The sequence below is a fragment of the Mytilus galloprovincialis genome, chromosome 1 (genome assembly GCF_965363235.1).
Source record: "Mytilus galloprovincialis chromosome 1, xbMytGall1.hap1.1, whole genome shotgun sequence".
NCBI classification, from domain to species: Eukaryota; Metazoa; Mollusca; class Bivalvia; order Mytilida; family Mytilidae; genus Mytilus; species Mytilus galloprovincialis.
This window is the reverse complement of record NC_134838.1, coordinates 23,587,988-23,610,064: the sequence shown is the minus strand read 5'-3', so window position 1 is coordinate 23,610,064 and position 22,077 is coordinate 23,587,988. Positions and strand designations below refer to the sequence as shown.

Sequence of the window (22,077 nt, the reverse complement as noted above, 5' to 3'; positions counted from 1 at the left end):
GATTAACTCCTTAGTGGATTAGTACTGATTTTCTAACTGGTCCAAGATATTGCTTGATCTATGATTCATTTACAAAATATCTTGAAAGGTTTATTCACTTGTGAGCACTAACATTGCAATTTTATATAGAATTTACATTTTCAAGGGACTTAACTCCATTTAAAAAAGTTATCAAAACTATTGTCTATTATCAACAGATATTGAGTAAATAACTTACATACCAATGATAATGTTTCTATTTTTCCACTTCTTCAATCTGTCTCATGCATTCTATTCTTTCTACTGACAAATCTGGATTCATTTCTGTTACAGAACGGATAGCTTCTGCTAAGAGCTAAAATGAAATAATATTAAAACATCAGTTTATCGTCAGAAAAAAACCCACTAAGAAATTAAAAGTATAGCATCACCTGTAAAACAATGTGTATAAAATACATACATGATACAGTACATTTTAATCCCATTTTTTTTAAATATCTTGCATTTGAATAAGGAGTTTGGGCTACAAAAAGTTTGACCACATCATTTAAATAATTTATGAAAACATTGATACTTGTATTGAAATCCTGTACCCAAGCACATGTAGTAATATTGATAAAACCAGGGACAACATTGTATTTAAAAGTCATATGAAACGAGTGACTGGTGAAAATAATGTTTATCCAATTCTTGAACCAATGCATGTACATATCATAAACTTAGTCTTCTGTGCATGATTTTATCATTTTTGACGCAAATATATGGTGCAATTGTCAATTTTTTTTCTTCTCTCTGTCTGTTATGTTTAACAAATGGCAGCTCAATAAATGCCGTGTTTTGACTCCGAAGTTTACCAATTGTCATCTTATAGTAAACAATCAACAAAAAAGCATGGATATTAAGCATGTGTTTATAACATGTACAATAAGATGATAGTTTATTTCAGTGACAGACCCATGCGTATTGCGATCACCGGATTTTGACGAGAAGGTTCATGTTATGGGCACTTTGAATACTGAAAATATGTCAGTGAATTGCTTCCCTGGAAGCAAGCAATAAACAAGAGGCTGTCACAACGACAGCAAACCGGATTTATTAACATTTATTTGTGTCCTGGTAATATCACAAGAACCATTACTGATGAATGGTGAAAATGAAAATCGTCAATATCAAATTTGACCTCCATTTTGTCATCAGTATCAACATATTAAAATTTGAAAAGCTTAGATTGAATGGTTCATGAGTAAATGCAATAAAGTGAATGGAAACGCCATTTTACGATCTTTCAAGAACCACAACTCCTGAACGGTAAAAGTCAAAATCGTCATTATTGAACTTGACCTCTATTTTGTCATCAGTAACAACATATCAAAATTTCAAAAGCTTTGGTTGAATGGTTCATGAGAAAATGCACGGACACAACTGGAAACACCATTTTTCAATCTTTCAAGAACCATAACTCCTGAACGGTAAAAGTCAAAATCGTCATTATTGAACTTGACCTCCATTTTGTCATCAGTAACAACATATTAAAATTTGGGAAGCTTTGGTAGAACAGTTCATGCGTAAATGCACGGACACGACTGGAAAAAACATTTTTCAATCTTTCAAGAACCATAACTCCTGAACGGTAAAAGTCAAAATCGCCATTATTGAACTTGACCTTCATTTAGTTGTCAGTAACAACATATTAAAATTTAAAACGCTTTGGTAGAATGGTTCATGAGTTAATGCACGGACAACATTTGATTGTCGGCCACCCGACTGCCCTGCCGCCCGCCCGACGTACATCCCCAAATCAATAACCGACATTTTTGTCACAAAAATCCGGTTAAAAACAATAAACTTCTTTTAAATGTGGATAAATTAAAGAACTTTCTTCAGAAAAAAGTATATGACCATAAGTTAAATAATGCAAACTATCCATTTTGTTATAAAAAACATGTGCATCATTTTTTTTTATTTGAGGTTTCATATGACCTTAAAGTAAATCTTACATCATCATGATCTAAATCATCATCATCTCCTTCATCTGTTATCACAACCTTTTTCTCCACCCGTGTTTCTACTTTGCCATCTTTTTCTGTTTTATACTGCAACAAAATTATATACCATATTACAAATATTGTCACAATATAATAAGAAAATTCTCATTAAAATATACAGCAGGAAATTGTTTGTATTTCAATGTTAATTTCCACATAAAATTGAAATGGTAAAATATCAAACACTGCAAATATAGGTGGCATATAAATATAACAGTTCCTATCAATTGATATATATGACAATTAAATATTAACATTGTTATCAACATAAATATTTTTAATGATTTTTAAAATGTAACTGCTTTAATGAGGTCTGTCTAGTAATTAAAATTTTGTTTTAAAAATCATACTAAAGTGTATCTGTTGAATTTAGTACTCCAAGACTAAAACATTTTTTTAGATGGTAATGGTGTTAGGTAGAAAGGCAAGAAAGTTTTAAATAAAGTTTAATTTTCAAAATGTGAGTATTTCACATAAAACAAAACCTCATTAGATCATTATATGGCAGGGTTATATCTATTTAGCATGCTAATATGGTTATACAAAGCAATTAGCTACTAATATCTGAAAAAAAAGGAAATTTTCAAGACCTAAATCATTTGGTAAATGCATTTATAGTAAAATAACTTGAATTCTCACTAATCCTATGCAAAATAACTTTAATTCTAACTTATCCTCCGTAAAATTATTTTTCTTTTTCAATTGATAATACATAAGGTTATTGATCTTCAAAATTTTAAACATTTTTTTTTTTTATATGTTTTAATTGAATTTAAGTTTAAGTAAAATGACTAAAGCATGTAACAATAATACAGTATATTCAGAAATATCTTAGAACAACTGTTCTGTGAAATTCATGCAATATTCTGCAATACTCTATGACTGTCACATGGCAATACTTATTTACTACCCATGACAAATCAATCATGGCAGAAAAGATTATTTTTTAGAGCAAGTAATAGCATTTATCGCTATTTTGTGCATTTTTCCTTTGATCTTTTTTTGTGATAATTTTCATATCATGCTTCTCACTTGAGATGGAAAAATTATCGCTAGAAACTAAGGAGGCCACGTGGCGTTGCTAACCAAATTGACATGAAATTGACAACGTCGTCATAGGTAAAATAGCGATAAACAGATTATCATTGGTCATCTCAACTCGATTGCTTTTCTCACTTTCGCTGTACCAGCTCAAGCGAGAAAAATCAATCTCGTTGAGATGATCAATGATAATCTATAATTATTCAACATTTTCCTTGTATCTTTAAATAACACACTATATTAAACATAAGAAAATCAAAGTGCTTGTAAGCACTGAATGGTAAAGATTGCTTTAATTTATCAGTTGGAAGTAAAATAAAATATTGCATTGGTTGTAGTTGATTTAACAGCAATTCTAGACAAAGGAAGATAACTCCAATTTTTTAATTGAGATGACTTTAACAATGACATCATTTATAATTTTAGATCAGATATTATATTCCTGCACCTTGCAAGAGTAATGTTATTTTCTTGACAAGTGTAACAGCATTTTGTGCCTCAAATATCTGAGCATACATTACATTGATAATTTCTGGAAATGTTCAAGGATAGGATGTATAGAATGTTATGATGAATGCACTATATTTTGTGTATCAAAAACTAGTGATAAGTCTTGGAAGATTTAGATATCAAGTCAGTCCCATAAGGTTTTGATTGCATTTCATGCAATCTTTACCTTAAAAAAAAATATGCAATATCTAACGTTTCCATTATTTAATAATTATTTTTTAACTTTTAAAATAAGAAAAGAAAGAAGCTGCAAGTCTCATTATCTAGCATAAATGCATTTCACAGATTCTAAGAAACTTTTAAAGGAGCCAAAGAAAATAGGTATAGAGAAGGTTCTACTGTTAGCTGACCTAAATGCATAATTGAATTTTAAATATAATATAAAATGTCCAAGATATTAAGAATAGTGTCTTAATGATAGTCATTACAAATGGACTCCAAGATATAGTTTTCAAAAGTTGAGCACCTTAGAAAAGTTTCGTTGAAGCCTGATTTAAATTGCAGAAGCTCAGGCCTTTATTTTTTAAATTACAATTCAAGCTAATAAATATAGTTCTAAAAAGGAACTGCTGCAAGTTCCAATTGTTTAAGGTGTTTTACTGGAAGATAACATCATGAAAGTTTACACATGAACAGTGCTGCAAGACTATTAATTGTGGTTTTAAGTAAAATAATCAATGTCAATTAAACAGTAGTCATAAATTACATAATATTTTAAGAAACCTCCTTTATATAGAGCCTAAGCCATGTGTTTAATGTCTATGAAAAAATGTACAAATTTAAAATTCTTCCCAAATTTTACTCTTGATTAATAGCCTATAATCAAATCGTACTTTATATTTCATTTTATATTATGGTTACTTTAACCTTTAACAATGATCTAGCGACTTTAACCTTTAACAATGATCTAGCGACTTTAACCTTTAACAATGATCCATTTTATATTATGGTTACTTTAACCTTTAACAATGATCTAGCGACTTTAACCTTTAACAATGATCTAGTGACTTTAACCTTTAACTTTAACAATGATCTAGCGACTTTAACCTTTAACAATGATCTAGTGACTTTATAATTTTGAGAGATAGAAGATACCAAAAGTATTTTATTAAAGAAGTCAAGGTCATTGCTTCAAAAGAGGCAACGTCCAAGTTTGGTCAAGATCTAACAGATGGCACTGGAAATAAATGAAAGCTTAAATGCCGATGCTTTTTTAATTCTATATATATAAACATTCCAGTTTGCATAATCCAACATGCTAATTTTGTAATTGCATTCTCCATTATACTATAGGTAAAGAAAATATAAACATTCAAAGAGCAATTAAGAAATGTTAGTAAATAAGAAACCACAGTCTGCCTATAAGAACTTACTGTGGTAGTTTCAATGGTTTGTGATCGTGTACTATGGGACTGTGAACTTATCAGGATTCCATCTTCCGTTTCATAAGGATAACCGTCTTTTTCATATGTAACTGTTTGTGTTTTTGTCTTTACAAAAGGAACATTTTTCGTTGAAATAGGGATGTCATCCGTATTATTTTCATAAGTAAAACTTTCTGTAGGAATAGTTGGTGGCTGAAAAACAGAAAGATGGAATCTGCTTGAAGCTTTCAGAAGCAGCGCAAGAACCTTCACCTGAAGATAAACAGATGTACGCGGCAGAGAGACAGAAATTGTTTAATCTAAACACTGGCAACAAATGCTCATGAAGAAATGCAACTTGTAAAAGCCAAAAACAATGCATAACACTAGCCGTTAAAACCTGAAATATAAAACCATTCCAACAGCAAAAGTCAGGGCAAAATAAAACATTCCTCAAAGGGAAATAACTCTCTTTGATTAAAATCACACCTTTCATTAATTTTGTAAAACTAATTTAATTCCTTTTTATAAAATGTCATTTAATTTTGAAGGTCTTCCTATAAAGATTGAACAACATCCTATAATATTTTGTTTATTGACTGTGGTACCTAAACAGAGACAACCAATCAGGCATATGACAATACAAACATTGTGTACATTAGAAGACATGGACAGGACATGATGTCACATTAGAACATGGACAGGACAAACATTCTATATGTTATTGACATATTTAGACAACATATACATCAGAGGTTAGTGTTAATAAACATTAAAAGATCTACCTAAAAAGTAGGTATAAAAAAACAGATATTTTTTTCTAATTTCTAAATGGAAATAATAGAAGCAAATATTTTTTTTTTAATATCCCAAATAATTCATTGTTTTTAGCTCCTAAATTAAATTTATGAGGCAAGTACCGCTGGAGTCGGCTCTATGATTTTACTAATGGCTGAAAGATGGTCTTTTGATTTCATATAAATCTGCATCAGGAAGGAAAAAATGATTTATCAGAAAATGAATCTAGCTGATTCAACTAAAATAGTGGTTTAATTAGTAGACTGAAATACAATAACCTACCATCACCTTTCCAATAAAGAAACACCAATTAAAATAAACTTTACACCTAAATATGTAGAAGAAAAAGAATTGTTAATAAAAAATTAAAAAATTTACCATGTCTTGCATTGATCTGTCTTCTTCCGAAAATCCATTCCTCATGCCTTTTGGAGGAACTGGGGGTGGTACCTTTTTGCCAAGGGTATCTCCTGACGCAGAATCGAAAAATGGCATTGTTGAATTGCTATGGCCCTTCAGCGAATCTTTAGTCTCCTGAAGTAGAAACAAAAAAATCATTTGTACAATTTCAGAGAGCTTACTCTGTGATCAAAAATCCAATACTATATCAATTGTTTTAATTGTCAAATTTCACTGTGTAGCCTCACTAGAAGCTTTGCAAAGAACAATGAAGTGTTCATCTCTGTCAATATAAAATATCAAAGTTTAAAAGATTAAAAAAAGTCATTTTCCAAAAATGATATTATCAATAGTAGTTTAAGTTGTCAGCAATAATTGAAAGAACTAGAAATGTTTCCCAAAACTTGTTAGCAAATATCAATTGATAGGTTTTTACTTAAGGTAGAAAATCTTAGTAAATTTTGTTTAAAATGTTTACGATGTTGTTTTTGTTTGCTGCATGCTGAGATCTAAACAATTTCTTCTACATAGTATAATCATAAAACCATACATGTCAAGTGACATGATATTCGCGTGTAATACACGCTTTTTCAACGGTTTACACGCGAGGATTTTGTTTAAAATGTTTACGATGTTGTTTTTGTTTGCTGTATGCTGAGATCTAAACAATTTCTTCTACATAGTATAATCATAAAACCATACATGTCAAGTGACATGATATTCGCGTGTAATACACGCTTTTTCAACGGTGTAGACCCTTTTCACCACTTTACACGCAAATTTCCCATTGTCAGAGGTTGACATGTATGCATAAAACCACAGTAGGTCAAATCAGTGAAATTTATATATCAATTGCAAAAGCTGGACAAAACACTTGAGTCTTGGGTCATCAAGTTTAAAAACTGACAAATATCTTCAAGAGGAGTTGTTTGCAAATGTTTTAACTGCATGAAGTAAAATATTAACCTGTACTGGAGGTGTTACTGGGATAAATTGCATTCTTCTATCTATAGAACCTTCTCCCTCAGGTAAAACTCGGTTGATCATATCTCCATCCATACCAAGTCCGACCTAGAAAACACAGTAGTTCATTATTATTGGACGACAAGTAATGCTTTTTACTTCACAAAATTACTAATTTATCTGATCTTTTGTAATAAATCAGTCCAAAGAAATACTAACTCTTGCATGATATAACCAGTCCAAGACAGACCTTTTTCTTCATTTCCATTTAAAATATTCAAAAAGAAAGTGACTCATTTATCAATTTTCAATTAACAATTCATGGAAAACTGTAAACCCAGAAGCATATATCTTACTGCATTAAAGAATGCATTGACTAAAGAGAAAGCTGCACTAAAAAGCAAACTACTTATTTCTTACATGATGACTGCAAAAACACAAATTTGAACATTATGCATGCTTAGCAACATTTATGTTGGAGTAAAAATGATATAAATGATATACAAATATGTTTTACAAAATCTGTGTAATAAATCTGTGCAACTATTCTGTAAAATATGTTTTAGCTTTTTCAACTGTAAAATGTAATGCAATTTTTAAAGTACACATTTACAAAAAAGATATGCACAGTTTTTTCATGAGATTAATTATCATCTTATCATATACACTGTATATATTTGAGTACAATAACTGTTAACAATACACATACAAGCAAGAGATTGGTCAGGGTAATATAAGATGGTTTATAGTACATAAGCTTATATTTTAGATTTATTTGGCAAAGTAAATAGTTGGATAGTAGGAGAGTTCTAGTAATGATAAGTTTCTGCAATATACTGAACATCAAATATTCTGGATTTTAAATTAAACAGCACCATTTGTTCAAAATTTTTAATTTGAAAATTTGCATATTCTGTTAAAAATAAAAAGTTGTAACATTTTTGGTACATGTACAAATATTGGTATAATATTTTGATATTCATTATATTACAACTAGTCATATCTTATGACCAGTCAAGTCTTGTACTTGAACTAGTCTGAAAACATATATACTGAGTACTGAAAGAGCTCTCAGATTTCTCAGCACCTATTTTGACTAGAACATTTTCACTTTTTTTCATGTATGTCCCTAAAGATGTGTTACAATATACATGCAAACAAATAAATAACAGAGTTCTTACATTTATAATGTATACGTGACTTCACTATTCAAACATTTTTTTTTAAATCGGTCACAAAATTAAGACACATTTTTTTCTAAATTTAACAATACATAACTCCACTCTGAAGGATCATGCATTTCCTTTTTTATAACAAATCAATTCAATCATTCTGGTAACAACAAGCAATCTGAGGAAAACAGGCAACATTCAAATCACTCCCATGCACCATATTCCAAACCTCTGGAGTTGTAATAGCTGCTTCAGTCATAACATTTTCTTTCTTCTCTACCACATCAATTATTTCCCGTACTTCCTCAACCTCTGTCGCACATGATTCTGGAACTTTCTTTGGTGCAGATTCAGTCATTTTTTCTTCGTTCATACTGACTGGTTCCAAATTCTGCATATTTTGATCCTGCATTTCCGTGAGGTCAGCTATAGGTGCTTTGGCGTTGTCATCGTGAGTAGAGTGTGTTGAATGGGATGAGGTAGTACTATGTCGTTTAGTCTTGTCTTCATGCTGCAGGATGAATTTTAAGCTACTGACTAAAAGTTATCACTAATATTTATACTTAATACTGTCTAATGACTAAAAACAGTAAATCAGTAATAACAGAATAAAATCTCTATTGATCTATTGTGTATCAGCCGAATGCATGATCAGTACTTCATGCTTTGAGCAACCAACTACAAATATCTTTTTAAAGCATGTAATTTTTATACAATTCAAAATCAAGGATAGGACCTACCCATTCAATATAAAATTCTCCAATAAACCATTCAAGAAATGCAATGTAAATCAAAATCTACCACAGAAAAGCATTACTACAGCGGAAAATGAAAACAAAATTGCTCTCATAAAACTATTTCATGATAAAAAACCCTACAATTCATTGTCAAATAATACTGCACCCTTTATAAAAAAATAAATATTGATCAATGATTTATGATTATATCTTAATACCTCCCTAAAAATGCACTGTGACATGCAACATAACAAAATGAAATAAATTCCCTGGGAAAAGCCTTCTAATATGAAATCCAAAAGGCAGAAAAAACACTGCCACAAAATAAACAAAAGCTATGAATCCTGGTATTTGAAATGTCATGCTAGGAAGTGAATTATCAATTTCAAAACCCCAAAACAAAAACAATTGCAAATTGACAGAAACAAAGTTACTGGCTGCATGCTTTGTAAGAATGAGCTCAAACCTTTGTTCCTTTCTTCTGCAACTCTTCCATCCCTGGTAAAGCCCAACCGAGACCTTTCCCTTTCTGAAATAATATATTATATTTACATCCTAATGTATGAATATGTTTACTAAATATCCTTCACGTATTATTACTTTCCAATTAATAACAGCTACTTTAAATCAGACTTTCCTTGGAGACAAATCAAATTATAAGTATCTTAACTACTATCTAAAATTATCACAAATTAAACTGATTTCAACTGACAATTGAACAATGATGAAAAAATAAAATAATAAACAATGTCTATTTTATAAATAGATAATTCTATATAAATAGAAATGGGTACAAATTTTATATGGTGAACCATGTCGTTCATATATTACATATTACACATTATGGTATAAGCAACATAGAGTGTAGGAAAAATGACTCAAGACTAGGGTACTAATTCATTATACTATATGTTAAGACATATAATTTTAGTAAGTGGAATGAAATAAAGCAAACAGGCAAAAAGTATGGACATGAGAAGGTGGAGGGGTAATTGACAGAAAAGTGTATGTAAATGATTATAAACAGAATTAGTGCAGTCACGAAAAAGAATCAAATCAACAATGAACTTTACAAGAAAGTATTAGTGAAACAATCAGTATATTGTGAGCTCATGAGCAATATTTAGTACAATGTAAAACCCTAATAAAGGTTTGTTATACAACTATTTATTAGTAATGATTGACAAGTTTTAGTATGACGTTTGTCATGCTTGTGATAGAGCACCTGTTTGGGACTGACTTTCACCTCTTCTACTGGTTTCACTTCCTATATAATTATACACAAATACGTAATAAACTGTATTTCTCAGATAAATAAATAAATGCAGAAAACAGAAACAAAAAATTACTTTACAATTAATTTACATCATAGAATAATTTGAATAAAAAAATGTTAAATCAATTATTTCCTTTTCCAAAGTAGTACTATTTCAAAACAAAATTCAATTATTGTCAATGAACATTTTTTCACAATATTTTACGATTTTTACTATTTTCAAGAATTGAAATATAAGAACCTCCTCCTGAACTATTTCTTCTATTACTTCTTCAGGTGGTTTCTCCTCAACTTTCTCATCTTCATCAGAACTGAGTTCACCAGACGCTCCAAAACAACCCGTAGATTTATGTTTTTTCTTATTTTTGGGTGTTTTCTTTTCCTTTTCCTTTTTACTTTGTTTTTCTTTTTTCTCTTTTTTTGGCTTTTTCTGTTTTTTATTTGTTTCTTCAACTGGTTCTTCTGGTTTTGGTGTTTCCTCTTCAGCTGGTTCATCTTTCAGATTTATTTCCTCCATTTTTTCGTCTTCCTTCTGTTTTGCCATGACCATAGCTATAGCTGTTGGTACACGTTCCTCTACAACTTCCTCCACAATCACTCCCGTCTTTTCTTTTTCTGATTCTTTCTTTTCAACATTTGTATCTGGTACTTCTTCTATGCCTTGTTCTACAACTACCACAGTCTTTTTGTTTTTCTTAGCTTTTTTCTCTTCCTTTTCCTTTTTTTTCTTTTCTTTTTCTGCTTCCTTTTCCTTCTTCTTCCTCTCTTTTTCTTCCATCTTTTCCCTTTTCACCCTCTCCTTTTCTTCCTGTATTTCTCTTTTCTTTCTTTCTTTTTCTTCAGCAAGTTCCTTCTTTTTCCTTTCTTTTTCTTCTTTTTTCAATCGCATGCTCTCCTTTTTATCCAACTTTGGAGCTACATTGTCATTCCCAGCCTCCTCGTTAACTACCTGTTTAACAACTTCAGGTGTTTCATCATGTTCCTTCACCTTTTCACTGACACTATCACCAGAGCTTTCATCAATATATTTCATCTTTTCGACATTTTCCTCTAATGTATTTTCAGATTTCACAACTTTGACCTCAATGACACTCTCCTCTTTCTTATCATCTGATTCAACAGGTGCTTTTACCTCCTTTGGTTCTTCTATTTCAGGTTTTTCTTTTCTTTCCTCTGATACAATATTTCCACTATCGTTTTTAATATCTGTAACTACAACAGTTTCTATGACTTGTCTAACTTCCCCTAATTCATCTTGTAATCCCATTCTATTCTTCTTGTCTGCAGCTTCTATTTCTTTTTTGTATTTCTCAAATTCTTCAGGCTTCAGTTCTCTCCGGGTATGCGTTAAAACCTCTTTTTGAATGGTTTCAGTCTTTCTTTCAGAACGATGTGATATAACTTGACTACCCTCAGGCGATACACACTTTTGTTCAGAAACTACAACATCAAAATCCCTTTTTTCATCCACTTTTCTCTCACAATCATCCTTTTTATCATCAACCAATGTCTCTTTATTATTTAGTGTTTCACCCCGAACATCATTTGATACATATAAATCTTTCTGAACTTCAGTTTGGATGTCCTGCTTTACTTCAGATACAGTTTCTGTTTCAGTAACTTTGACACTATCAACTATATCTTTCTCATCTGTAGTCACAATTTCTGTTTCGTTCTCCATTTGTTTTTCTCTTACTGATATAACAGGACTATCTATTACTTTAATTTCTGTTTTTACTTCAAGTTGAGTTTGTTTTACTGGAATAGCTTCTGTTTCATTACAATTAAAAACTTCAACTCTACTTTCACTTTGTTCCTCTTCTACAATAGTTTCTACTTTCACTTTAGGTGGAGTTTCCTCCATGGGAGATTCTACATGATAAGAGCCACACACCTCCTCGTCATCACTACTATCGCTACTTAAACTACCAGTCTCTGATCCAACGTGATTACTGATCATTGGGAGACCAACTGATTCGGTTTTATGTACTTCTGTAGTAAATACTTCATCTTCAATAGTCTCAATTAAAGGACCATTAGAGGTTTCTTTTTTAACTTCCTCTTCGTTGTTAACTGTCTTATCCTCTATTACAATCTCCTCTTCTACAATAATCCTCTCAACAGTTCTATTTTCCTCAGACTTAGACAAATCTGCTAAGTTTTCTTCCACTTCTTTGTTCTCCATTATTTTCTCAACGTCTTTTGTTTCTATTTCAGCAGTTATTTCCTCAGTAACTACTTTTACTTCCTCAATCTCATTATTAGCGTTCCTTCCTACACAACAACCATCCACTTCATATATAACCTTTTCAGAAGCATCTTTGTTATTGACAGTTTCTACAATTTTTTCTTCAACTTTTACTTCTGGTATCTCTGTTTTCATTTCTTCTTTAGCCACCACAGTTATCACTACCTCTCTAACTTTTTCAGAAGTTTCATTAACAGCAGGTTGGACAATATTGCTGATTTGTGTTTCTTCCACTATACTGGTTTCCTTTACAATTGTCTCTTTCTAAAGAAAAAGATAGATATAATTAGCCATACAGCTAATATCATTTGTTCTATTATAGTTGAAACTCATGCCTTGAGTATTATTTCCATGCCATGCTGAATTACAAGTATGCAAATGATCATGAGTCTTTGATAGATTTTCCATTTGATAAATCTAATAATAAATTGCTATTAATTTAGACCATGCTTTGGTGTCACTTTGAAGTCCATGCTGAATGGTAAGATAATTTCTTGCTGCTTGGCAGCCAGTAGATTTGTCGTCTTGCTTTAAGTGTCCATGCATAATTTTACCTTTGTAACTCCACAGTGGTAGGTTCATTACTGTTTCAAGCTTGTCATGCTTACTCTCAAATCTATAATTAGTTGTGAAATTCTTCACATAAAATCTATGATAAAAATATACATAGTCATTGTCATATTACTTCCTTTTAAAAGTACTTTGTGATATTTCAGGAAACACGTTATCTTGTCACCATTGTTGTACTTTGTCAAAGGAAGTAAGATCATGCCAAAAACTGTAAGTATTAAAACATGCTTATTTCTATAATTAAAATCTATAAAAAAAATTAACAAAATGCTCATAACAATTATTTCTATTTTGAAATGTACTTTTCTACTGAAGAAGCAAATCTATAGGACTTATAATACACCGAGTTCCCTGCTAAGCACACTTCAAATACAAGCTAGTCAAGTAGGGGAAGTCAAAATAGATAATACTTTCAAATCTTAATACACTCAATATAATGTATCAGGAAGTCACCAACATTGATAGAAACAATTAAACAATTGCAAAAGTTTTAGAACATCTTTATAAAAGCAAAGGCATTTACAAAAACTAATTTCCCCAACAATAAAAGCAACATGGCATCAACTATTCTACAATGCAAAATGTAATATAGAATATTGAAAAGAGAATTACCATATATATCTATATATCTATATATATTGCTAGAAGCTATATCTTATGAAAAAAGTTTTAGAAATTAAAATTATAGATTTTTATGAATATAAAAAATACATGTCAAAATTATTTAAATAAAATGGTTTTAAGCATATAGCACATACATATGCATTGCCCTAATACAATTTGAAGCAAGCAGGTGTGTTTTTAACCTGATATGCTGAATCAGGGCTGGTTGGACTTCCAGGAGCAGAATCAATGTCAGTTTCCTTCCCCTTTCCTTTCTTGGAATCTTTGTCCTTTGAAGACCTGAGTCGTCCGAAGAAACCAGATTTCTTGTCTTTAGATTTGTCAGACTCTTTTCTTTTAGATTTGTCACCCTTCTTTTTGTCGTCATCAAATTTATCTGACTTTCTATGACCATCACCTCTATCCAATTTAGGATCATCATCTCTATTCATTTTAAGATCATCATCTCTATTTAATTTATTATCATTCTCTCTCTTCCTTCTTTCAGCATCATCATCATCTATGTCAGTTTCAGGGGAGGCAACAGACCTTTGTTTTTCTGATACCAACGGGGCTACAATGCCAATACCAGGCCCAGTACCCATATTGTTATAAGAATCATCAATTGTCGTCTCAGCCTTTGGCTGTTGATCTAAATCCTGTTTTGAAAATTATTCTTGAAATTACAAAATCAGGTTTAAAGAAAAATATATAGCTTTCTATGTATTTTTTTTAACTTGATGTAAAAGTATTTGAGAAAAAAAAAATGGTTTTAAATAATGACAAAATATAAATTATAATTGATGTTTTCAAAATTGCACAGAAAATTAAAATTGAAATAATAAAATGAGTTCCATCAAACAAAAAGGAAATTACTGGACTATTATGCTTGATATAATATGGGAATAAATGAATTTTAACCTTTCTTGAATCAGCTCCATCTGGTGCTAATGCAGTTATCTTCCCCTGGTATAACATAAATACATGTTAATATGATGCACAGACAACATTTTGTTAAAATCACACTACATGCTTCAATACAATTGTAACTATGCTTTGTAATTTAATTAACCTTGATGAAAGCATGTTGTAAAATTACATTACACAAGAAAATAATAATTGCTGCATTATAAATACTCATTAAAATATATCACATTTTCCCTAGATAATACGATATTCAATAAAAAAATGAGATATGATCAGCTAAGAATTTATATTTGTTGCAGCTAATGCAGAATATCTGACACTGGTTTAATGAATGTAATCTCAAATTCTGAAATCCTTTTATTCAGGATATTACTAGCCAGTATATTCAATCTATGCCTTTCCTATTTATCAGACAGAAACTTATATTGCTCACACAAGAGAGTCAGTTTCTTCTCATGCAACTAGCCTAAAAATACAGTTGTGTGTATTTAATTCTCTTTACAGATTTTATCACTGTAACTTGTAATTTTGAACTTGTCTAATTTTAGAATATTTATCAAAAATTCAAATTCTCACTTTTTAATGATTTGGGTCAGCTTCAAAGACTTTCCTTAAAACAGCAATATAAAAACGAAGGAAGCTGTGTATTTAATAAATTGATATTAAATCATAAACAATTGCTGAGAAAAATCCCTTAATAGATTGTCAAACATTTAAAAAATAAACGAACCAAACTAAGAATTTGAAGAGCCTTACAGATTTCACCTTCAATAAAATCTTGTTTAAAGCACTTACAGAATCGAGACCAGCAGATCCTGGGTGATGTTCACCATTCAAACCTAATGTTGCTGATTCATCACCCTGAAACAAATTGTATCATCAGTATCGTTAGAAATCTTAAATCTATAATAATATGCAAATTTTGATACTTTGTTCTATTGTTGTGCTGTTTACACCACTGTCAAAGGTTCGCAGAGAGTTTGGTGCCTGTACATGTCTGTTCAAAGTCAGGAGCCTTTAATCAGCAATTTTTATGTGTTGATGTATTTCATAGATGTTTTTTGTTTTGTAAATAAATCAGGCTGTTAGTTTTCACATCTACATTGTTTTACATTTATAACTTCGGGTTTGTTATAGTTTTCTATGCTGTATGGGTATTTCTTATCTTTAAATGCTGATCAGTGGCAGTTGCTAACTAGTAAATCATATAGTTTCTGGTTGAGATGTATCCATTGGCAATCTTACCACATATTCCTATTTTCATATGCTATTTTTTTCTATCACTTCATCTTGCAGACCAGGTTTGGTGATGGTGAGGAATACAGATGTAACATTGGCCTGTAATTATTTATACTTCAGATGTTATTTGTGTTTTTAAATATCTTGAAATTTACACACACAACAATTTATTAGAAAGGTCTGGCATCATAAAACTATGTCACCATCATCTTGGCAAAAAGAATGTGTTATATATATTCATAACTATTTGAATTATAGACCATACTATTTATATAGTTCATGAAAATAGGACAGCTGATCAAACCTTACCATTTTATCTGTTCTGTCTTCAGCACCTTTTCCTTGTTTTCTTTCTTTTTCTAATCGCTTTCTTTCCTTCTCCTCTTCCTTTTTCCTTCTCTTTTCTTCTTCCTTTTCCCTCTTTTCTCTTTCTTTATCTTCTTTTGACTTTTTCCCTCTTCTTTGAGCTTCTAAAGTGGCTGCATCACCAGCTCCTGGTGACCAATCTTGTGTTGCATCCTAAAATACGCAAATTCCATATAATGTATTCACACTGCGCATTAGACCATTCTAGACTGTCTTTTAGTTTTGTATGTTTAACTGTTTATTTGATAGATAGACAAGTAAAAACCCAGAAAAAATACTGTAAATTAATTTATTTTCTAGATCTTCTCATTTTCTTGTTTTACTTATACAAGGAAAGATCCAAGGATCCAAGTTTCAAATATTCAGGACAATTTAAATTTGGATTATTTTTTCAACTATTAAGTATATTTTGAAACTTTTATTTTTGTTGTAGTTATATTGGTCAACAAAATCACGTCAATACTTTGTCCCCTTAATATAATCTTACTTAAAATTGGGTTTTAGATTCTGCTACTATCAAATGAAATCATTTAATTTAATATGTTTAAAAATCATTTAAAGAACCCATGAATCTTTAAACTTAAACAGTTGCAGAATCTTGATTTCTATATTTATGTTTTTTGGCAAAAGTTACTTCCCTTGGAGAGAAGTAAGATTGTTTATTTGACAACTATATGTATCCATGAAAGATTAAAATACAAGAAAAACTATAAGTGCCCATACCATGAAGTAAGCTATTTGTTAAAGGTCCAGGGGTGAAATTACAAAACAATTTAAAATAAAAAAAAAACAATCAGCTAAAATCAATTTTGTTGTTACAAGAATTTTTCTTTAATAGGGAATTTAATATTTCTTTGCCATAAGTAAAGATTTTGCTATGCTATGTTATGTGTCTGTGTATTGTTTGTTAATAAATGTATGCTCTAAAACAATAATTCACTGTATAAAGTCACCAAATCTCTGACAGCTAATTTCCTATAGCATGTAGATGAAGACTTAGGTTAGCTTGCTTGCTTTGTTTGTATATTGTACAATTATATTGAGAAAATGTCCAACTGAATTTAAATATGATATACTGTAAATTCAGAAATTATTGCGTGCATTTATTATTGCGATTCTGTCATTTTAGACTTAAATGCGATTTTCAGAAAAATCCTGTTAAATTCATATAAAATATTTCAAAATGCGGGTTTAAATTATTGCGTTTACTACGCAGTCGCATTTTTCGCAATAATAAAAACCTTGAAATAATTTTTGAATTTACAGTATACAGGTTTAACTATGTCATATATATTGTTTGGAGATGTCAATCTTAAGGTAGCACAATACAAAGATTTTTCATCCCCAATCAGACATCTTTAAACTGATGTAATTCCACTCATCCTTCTTTGAATTTTATAAATAGAGGTACCAAAAGAAAAAAGAATGATTAATCTTTCAAATTGTGATAATTTCATTATGACATAATTATTACATAATTTATTGTTATGTAATTAGTTGCTATATTGTGATGTCCACACTTGAATGAATTTAGCTTCTTTGTTCTTCATAGCATCCCAAAATATTTTATAGATTCTTGTACAACACAGCTTGACCTCCAAAACTGTGTCTCAGATTTTTCCTATTGTATTTCATTCTCTCATAAATCTTCAATGAAGTTTGCAACATCAATTCACAAGAGACCACTAAATTCAATTGGGTATAAAATTTATTCTATTGATGTTTTTGGAAATCTGAGACACAGTTTTGGAGGTCAAGCTGTGTTGTACAAGAATCTATAAAATATTTTGGGATGCTATGAAGAACAAAGAAGCTAAATTCATTCAAGTGTGGACATCACAATATAGCAACTAATTACATAACAATTGATTACGTAATAATTATGTCATAATGAAACTGTCACAATTTGAAAGATTAATCTTTCTTCTATCTTTTGGTACCTCATTTATAAAATATAAAGAAGGATGAAATGAATTACATCAGTTTAAATGTGTCTGATTGGAAGTGAACAAATCTTTGTATTGTGCTACCTTAATTACAAATAAACAATTATACAGTAAGCCAACCAAAGTTTTACTCTACAAGCATTAGGAAATTAGCTGTAATTACATAAATCAATTCCACTCCTAATCTAGTGAAAATAATAGTATTCTGCATAATAAATCTAATATATAATGTTACAGTAACTGACCTCATGACCTGGAGTTCTGTCTGTTCTGTCCTCTGACATATTACCCAGTGAGTTAGGTTTGTCGGCTGAGGATTCTAGTGTATTGTATCCATCAGGCCCCTGGCTATCGGTAAAATAGGGAGGAGGTCCACTCTCTGTTGAGGGTGTTGTCACACCTTTCTGATCTGTTCTATCTTTCTCATCTGGGTAACCATGGTTATAACCTAGTGAAAAATACAATATTTATTTTGTTTACTGAATAGCAGGGTATTTTTATTTACTGCAATTTGAGTCATAATGAATTCATAATTGCCGAAATGTTCTGTGCTTTTTGTGTTTCCAGCAGAAAATTTGTACACTGAGTGCTGAGAAGTTTTATAACCAAGATCCTAAGTACTTACATAGAAGCCAGAAAAACTTTGAAGAAAGTCGGACAGTCAAGCAGTTATAAGACCTGCTTCTGACTTCGGGGAAACAGATAAAAACAGGACATTATGATCGGTTTTCCTGTTAAGATTCACCAAACAATATTATTTAAACAAAATATCAAGCGGATGAATGTAAGTTAGTTTGGTTCTAATTGCTTGAGGAGAAGATTTTTGTATAGTTTAACAATGAATGCAGACAACTTGCCCTGTGACCAAATGACCTGTAGATTTTAATTTCCTACAGTAAAAGAAATATGCACAACTTAATATGAATTCATCAGGAAGACACATAACTTTCCCAGCAGTCTGTCTACAAAAACATGATGGTGTTTTAACTAACCTTCTGTGTTTGTTTGTTTGTGGCATTGAGCTATATTTGAAGTGTGTTCTGTGATGTTTGTTTGTGGCATTGAGCTATATTTGAAGTGTGTTCTATGTTGTAACTAACCTTCTGTGTTGTTTGTGGCATTGAGCTGTATTTGAAGTGTGTTCTATGTTGTAACTAACCTTCTGTGTTGTTTGTTTGTGGCATTGAGCTGTATTTGAAGTGTGTTCTGTGATGTTTGTTTGAGGCATTGAGCTGTATTTGAAGTGTGTTCTGTGTTGTAATTAACCTTTGGTGTTGTTTGTGGTATTGAGCTGTATTTGAAGTGTGTTCTGTGATGTTTGTTTGAGGCATTGAGCTGTATTTGAAGTGTGTTCTGTGTTGTAATTAACCTTCTGTGTTGTTTGTTTGTGGCATTGAGCTGTATTTGAAGTGTGTTCTGTGATGTTTGTTTGAGGCATTGAGCTGTATTTGAAGTGTGTTCTGTGTTGTAATTAACCTTCTGTGTTGTTTGTTTGTGGCATTGAGCTGTATTTGAAGTGTGTTCTGTGTTGTAACTAACCTTCTGTGTTGTTTGTTTGAGGCATTGAGCTATATTTGAAGTGTGTTCTGTGTTGTAACTAACCTTCTGTGTTGTTTGTTTGTGGCATTGAGCTGTATTTGAAGTGTGTTCTGTGTTGTAACTAACCTTCTGTGTTGTTTGTGGCATTGAGCTGTATTTGAAGTGTGTTCTGTGTTGTAACTAACCTTCTGTGATGTTTGTTTGTGGCATTGAGCTATATTTGAAGTGTGTTCTGTGTTGTAACTAACCTTCTGTGTTGTTTGTTTGTGGCATTGAGCTGTATTTGAAGTGTGTTCTGTGTTGTAATTAACCTTCTGTGTTGTTTGTTTGTGGCATTGAGCTGTATTTGAAGTGTGTTCTGTGTTGTAACTAACCTTCTGTGTTGTTTGTTTGTGGCATTGAGCTGTATTTGAAGTGTGTTCTATCGAATTTTGGTTTGTTTTCAATCTTTTCCACTTCATCTCGGACTTGTTTTTGTGTTCTACCAGAATATCTAAACTTTGAGTTAAATCTAGGAAATGTTGAACTTTTCGGTGGATCTGATTGATGTAATCTGAAAAACAAGGGAACATATAGCATATTTAAAAACATATTTAATAAGATTCAAATTTCATAATCTATATAATAACAAAGAATGAAGGATCCTTGAATTCAAACATTAGAAGATAAAAAAACTTCAAGTTTACAAAAATGTTACTTTATAGGCTTTCTGAAATTTAAATCTGATTAAAATAAGATCTTTTATCGGTTAGAATTTTTAGTACAAAGAGATTGTACAATTGTTTTGGTCGTACAAATACATGTGCAACAAAATGAAATATCTACTATTTTGAAATCTACATCCTCTTCAAATTCCTGCCTTTCCTTTCCATGTAAGTTAAGTTACTTTTGTTATGTGTAAAAAATGCATGTTCTACAACCATTTTCAGAAATTTAGCTACAAAGAATGAGTTCTCTGATATGGGTTTAATCTTTTTTAGAAAGAGACATAGATAGATAAGATGCTAATCTAGTTTCAGACCAACTTTCAATTTTTCCCAAAAGGCTTTAATATCACAATAAATTACTTTTAATATTCTTTATAGTAAAAAATTGTTCATATATTATAAATTTTAATTCTTACCTAAAGAAAGCATGGTGTTCTACACAGGTTTTCCATAATCTTTTTGCCATTTTATGATTTTCTAATTTAAAACCAATCGTTTCACCATCTTTTTCATTCTAAAACAAATATGTTTTATTATGTTTATGCATTTTTTTATAAGCATTCTTGTTATAAAGATTTAATCTTCATAATTCTTATATTTTCTACAAATAACTTACTAATGTCATTCAACAATTACTTTTAAATTATGGGGAAAAATGTTTCAAATTGTGATGCAATATTTTAAGGGAACTTGTATAGAATTAAGTGATGGCAGACAAATTTGTAAACAAGCGTAAATATGCCTGTACAAGACCAAAAAGTATTTATGTTATATTGGCTTCTTAAGATTGATTGTTGCAGTTTGATTTGTATCCATGTGGCAAAAATTTCATGCATATAAAAGTAGGTTGTAAAGGCATAATTCTGAAACTAAGACTTTTAAAGAATGTTTCCCAACTTGCCAAGAAGTTTCTAAAGTGATCTATGATTTTTTTTGGCAACATTTAACTTTCAACCAACATCAGCAGTATATATCTATATATTTTATATAGTATCAAACATCAAATTATGTAAAAACCTCTAATGAATCTCTCTTTTTTTTTTTTTATGTTCATGTTGCTAAGTCTTTAGTTTTTTAGATGTGCCTTGTTTACTGTTGTTTTTTATGCCATGGCATTGTCAGTTTGTTTTCAATGTACGAGTTTGAATATCCCTTTACAGTCTTACCCCTTTTTTCCCTCATAGTATCGTGTAAATATATAATGCATTATCATACCTCTGTAGGTCTTTTCTTTACATAAAAGTTATTCCTTTTGTATGAAAGTTTTAAAATGGCGGGCCACACGAATCTGTTAATTCTTAATTTGTCTTTATATACTTGTATACCACTGGCACAAACTCCTAACATTAACTTTACTCCTGTGGAATCCTGGAAAAGAAATATTTGGCATTTATTAAAAAACACTAACCTTTATAATCTATGGTAATCATTTATTGATAAAACTGAAAATCATCTAAATAAGGCCTTCAAATATTTTGAAACACGATGTTAAATCAGTTTTCAAAGGGTATATAGTTAAACACTGTAGAAGGGGAAAATACACCAATTTTCATTTATAAACCTATGAATATGACACCATCCAAATTCTAACTTGATCTGTGTTAGGTGGTCATAAGTATTGATCTGTGTTAGGTGGTCATAAGTATTG

At 30.7% G+C, this 22,077-nt stretch overlaps 1 protein-coding gene and 1 long non-coding RNA gene across 13 annotated transcripts in view; one reads left to right on the top strand and one right to left on the bottom strand.

Annotated features, from left to right (window-relative positions):
- Window positions 1–22,077, bottom strand: part of LOC143070043 (uncharacterized) — a 76,775-nt gene that overhangs the window by 2,974 nt on the left and 51,724 nt on the right. For 6 of the 11 annotated variants that reach the window (XM_076244702.1, XM_076244712.1, XM_076244710.1 and 3 more), the window contains 17 exons: window positions 21,645–21,797; window positions 20,846–20,943; window positions 20,097–20,275; window positions 18,429–18,631; window positions 16,181–16,390; window positions 15,428–15,493; window positions 14,627–14,671; window positions 13,909–14,364; window positions 10,526–12,796; window positions 10,234–10,275; window positions 9,475–9,537; window positions 8,501–8,782; window positions 7,103–7,207; window positions 6,116–6,271; window positions 4,949–5,152; window positions 1,977–2,072; window positions 222–334 (listed from right to left, as the gene is read on the bottom strand). In XM_076244702.1, the coding sequence (XP_076100817.1) occupies window positions 236–334; window positions 1,977–2,072; window positions 4,949–5,152; window positions 6,116–6,271; window positions 7,103–7,207; window positions 8,501–8,782; window positions 9,475–9,537; window positions 10,234–10,275; window positions 10,526–12,796; window positions 13,909–14,364; window positions 14,627–14,671; window positions 15,428–15,493; window positions 16,181–16,390; window positions 18,429–18,631; window positions 20,097–20,275; window positions 20,846–20,943; window positions 21,645–21,797 (4,728 nt within the window). In that variant the 3' untranslated portion in view covers window positions 222–235. The remainder of the gene's footprint in view (window positions 1–221; window positions 335–1,976; window positions 2,073–4,948; window positions 5,153–6,115; window positions 6,272–7,102; window positions 7,208–8,500; window positions 8,783–9,474; window positions 9,538–10,233; window positions 10,276–10,525; window positions 12,797–13,908; window positions 14,365–14,626; window positions 14,672–15,427; window positions 15,494–16,180; window positions 16,391–18,428; window positions 18,632–20,096; window positions 20,276–20,845; window positions 20,944–21,644; window positions 21,798–22,077) is intronic. The other 5 variants (XM_076244703.1, XM_076244704.1, XM_076244705.1 and 2 more) reach the window with 5 other exon arrangements.
- Window positions 13,268–22,077, top strand: part of LOC143070160 (uncharacterized) — a 43,713-nt gene continuing 34,903 nt past the window's right edge. For both annotated transcript variants that reach the window (XR_012976522.1, XR_012976523.1), the window contains exon 1: window positions 13,268–13,312. This is a non-coding gene — a long non-coding RNA (uncharacterized LOC143070160). The remainder of the gene's footprint in view (window positions 13,313–22,077) is intronic.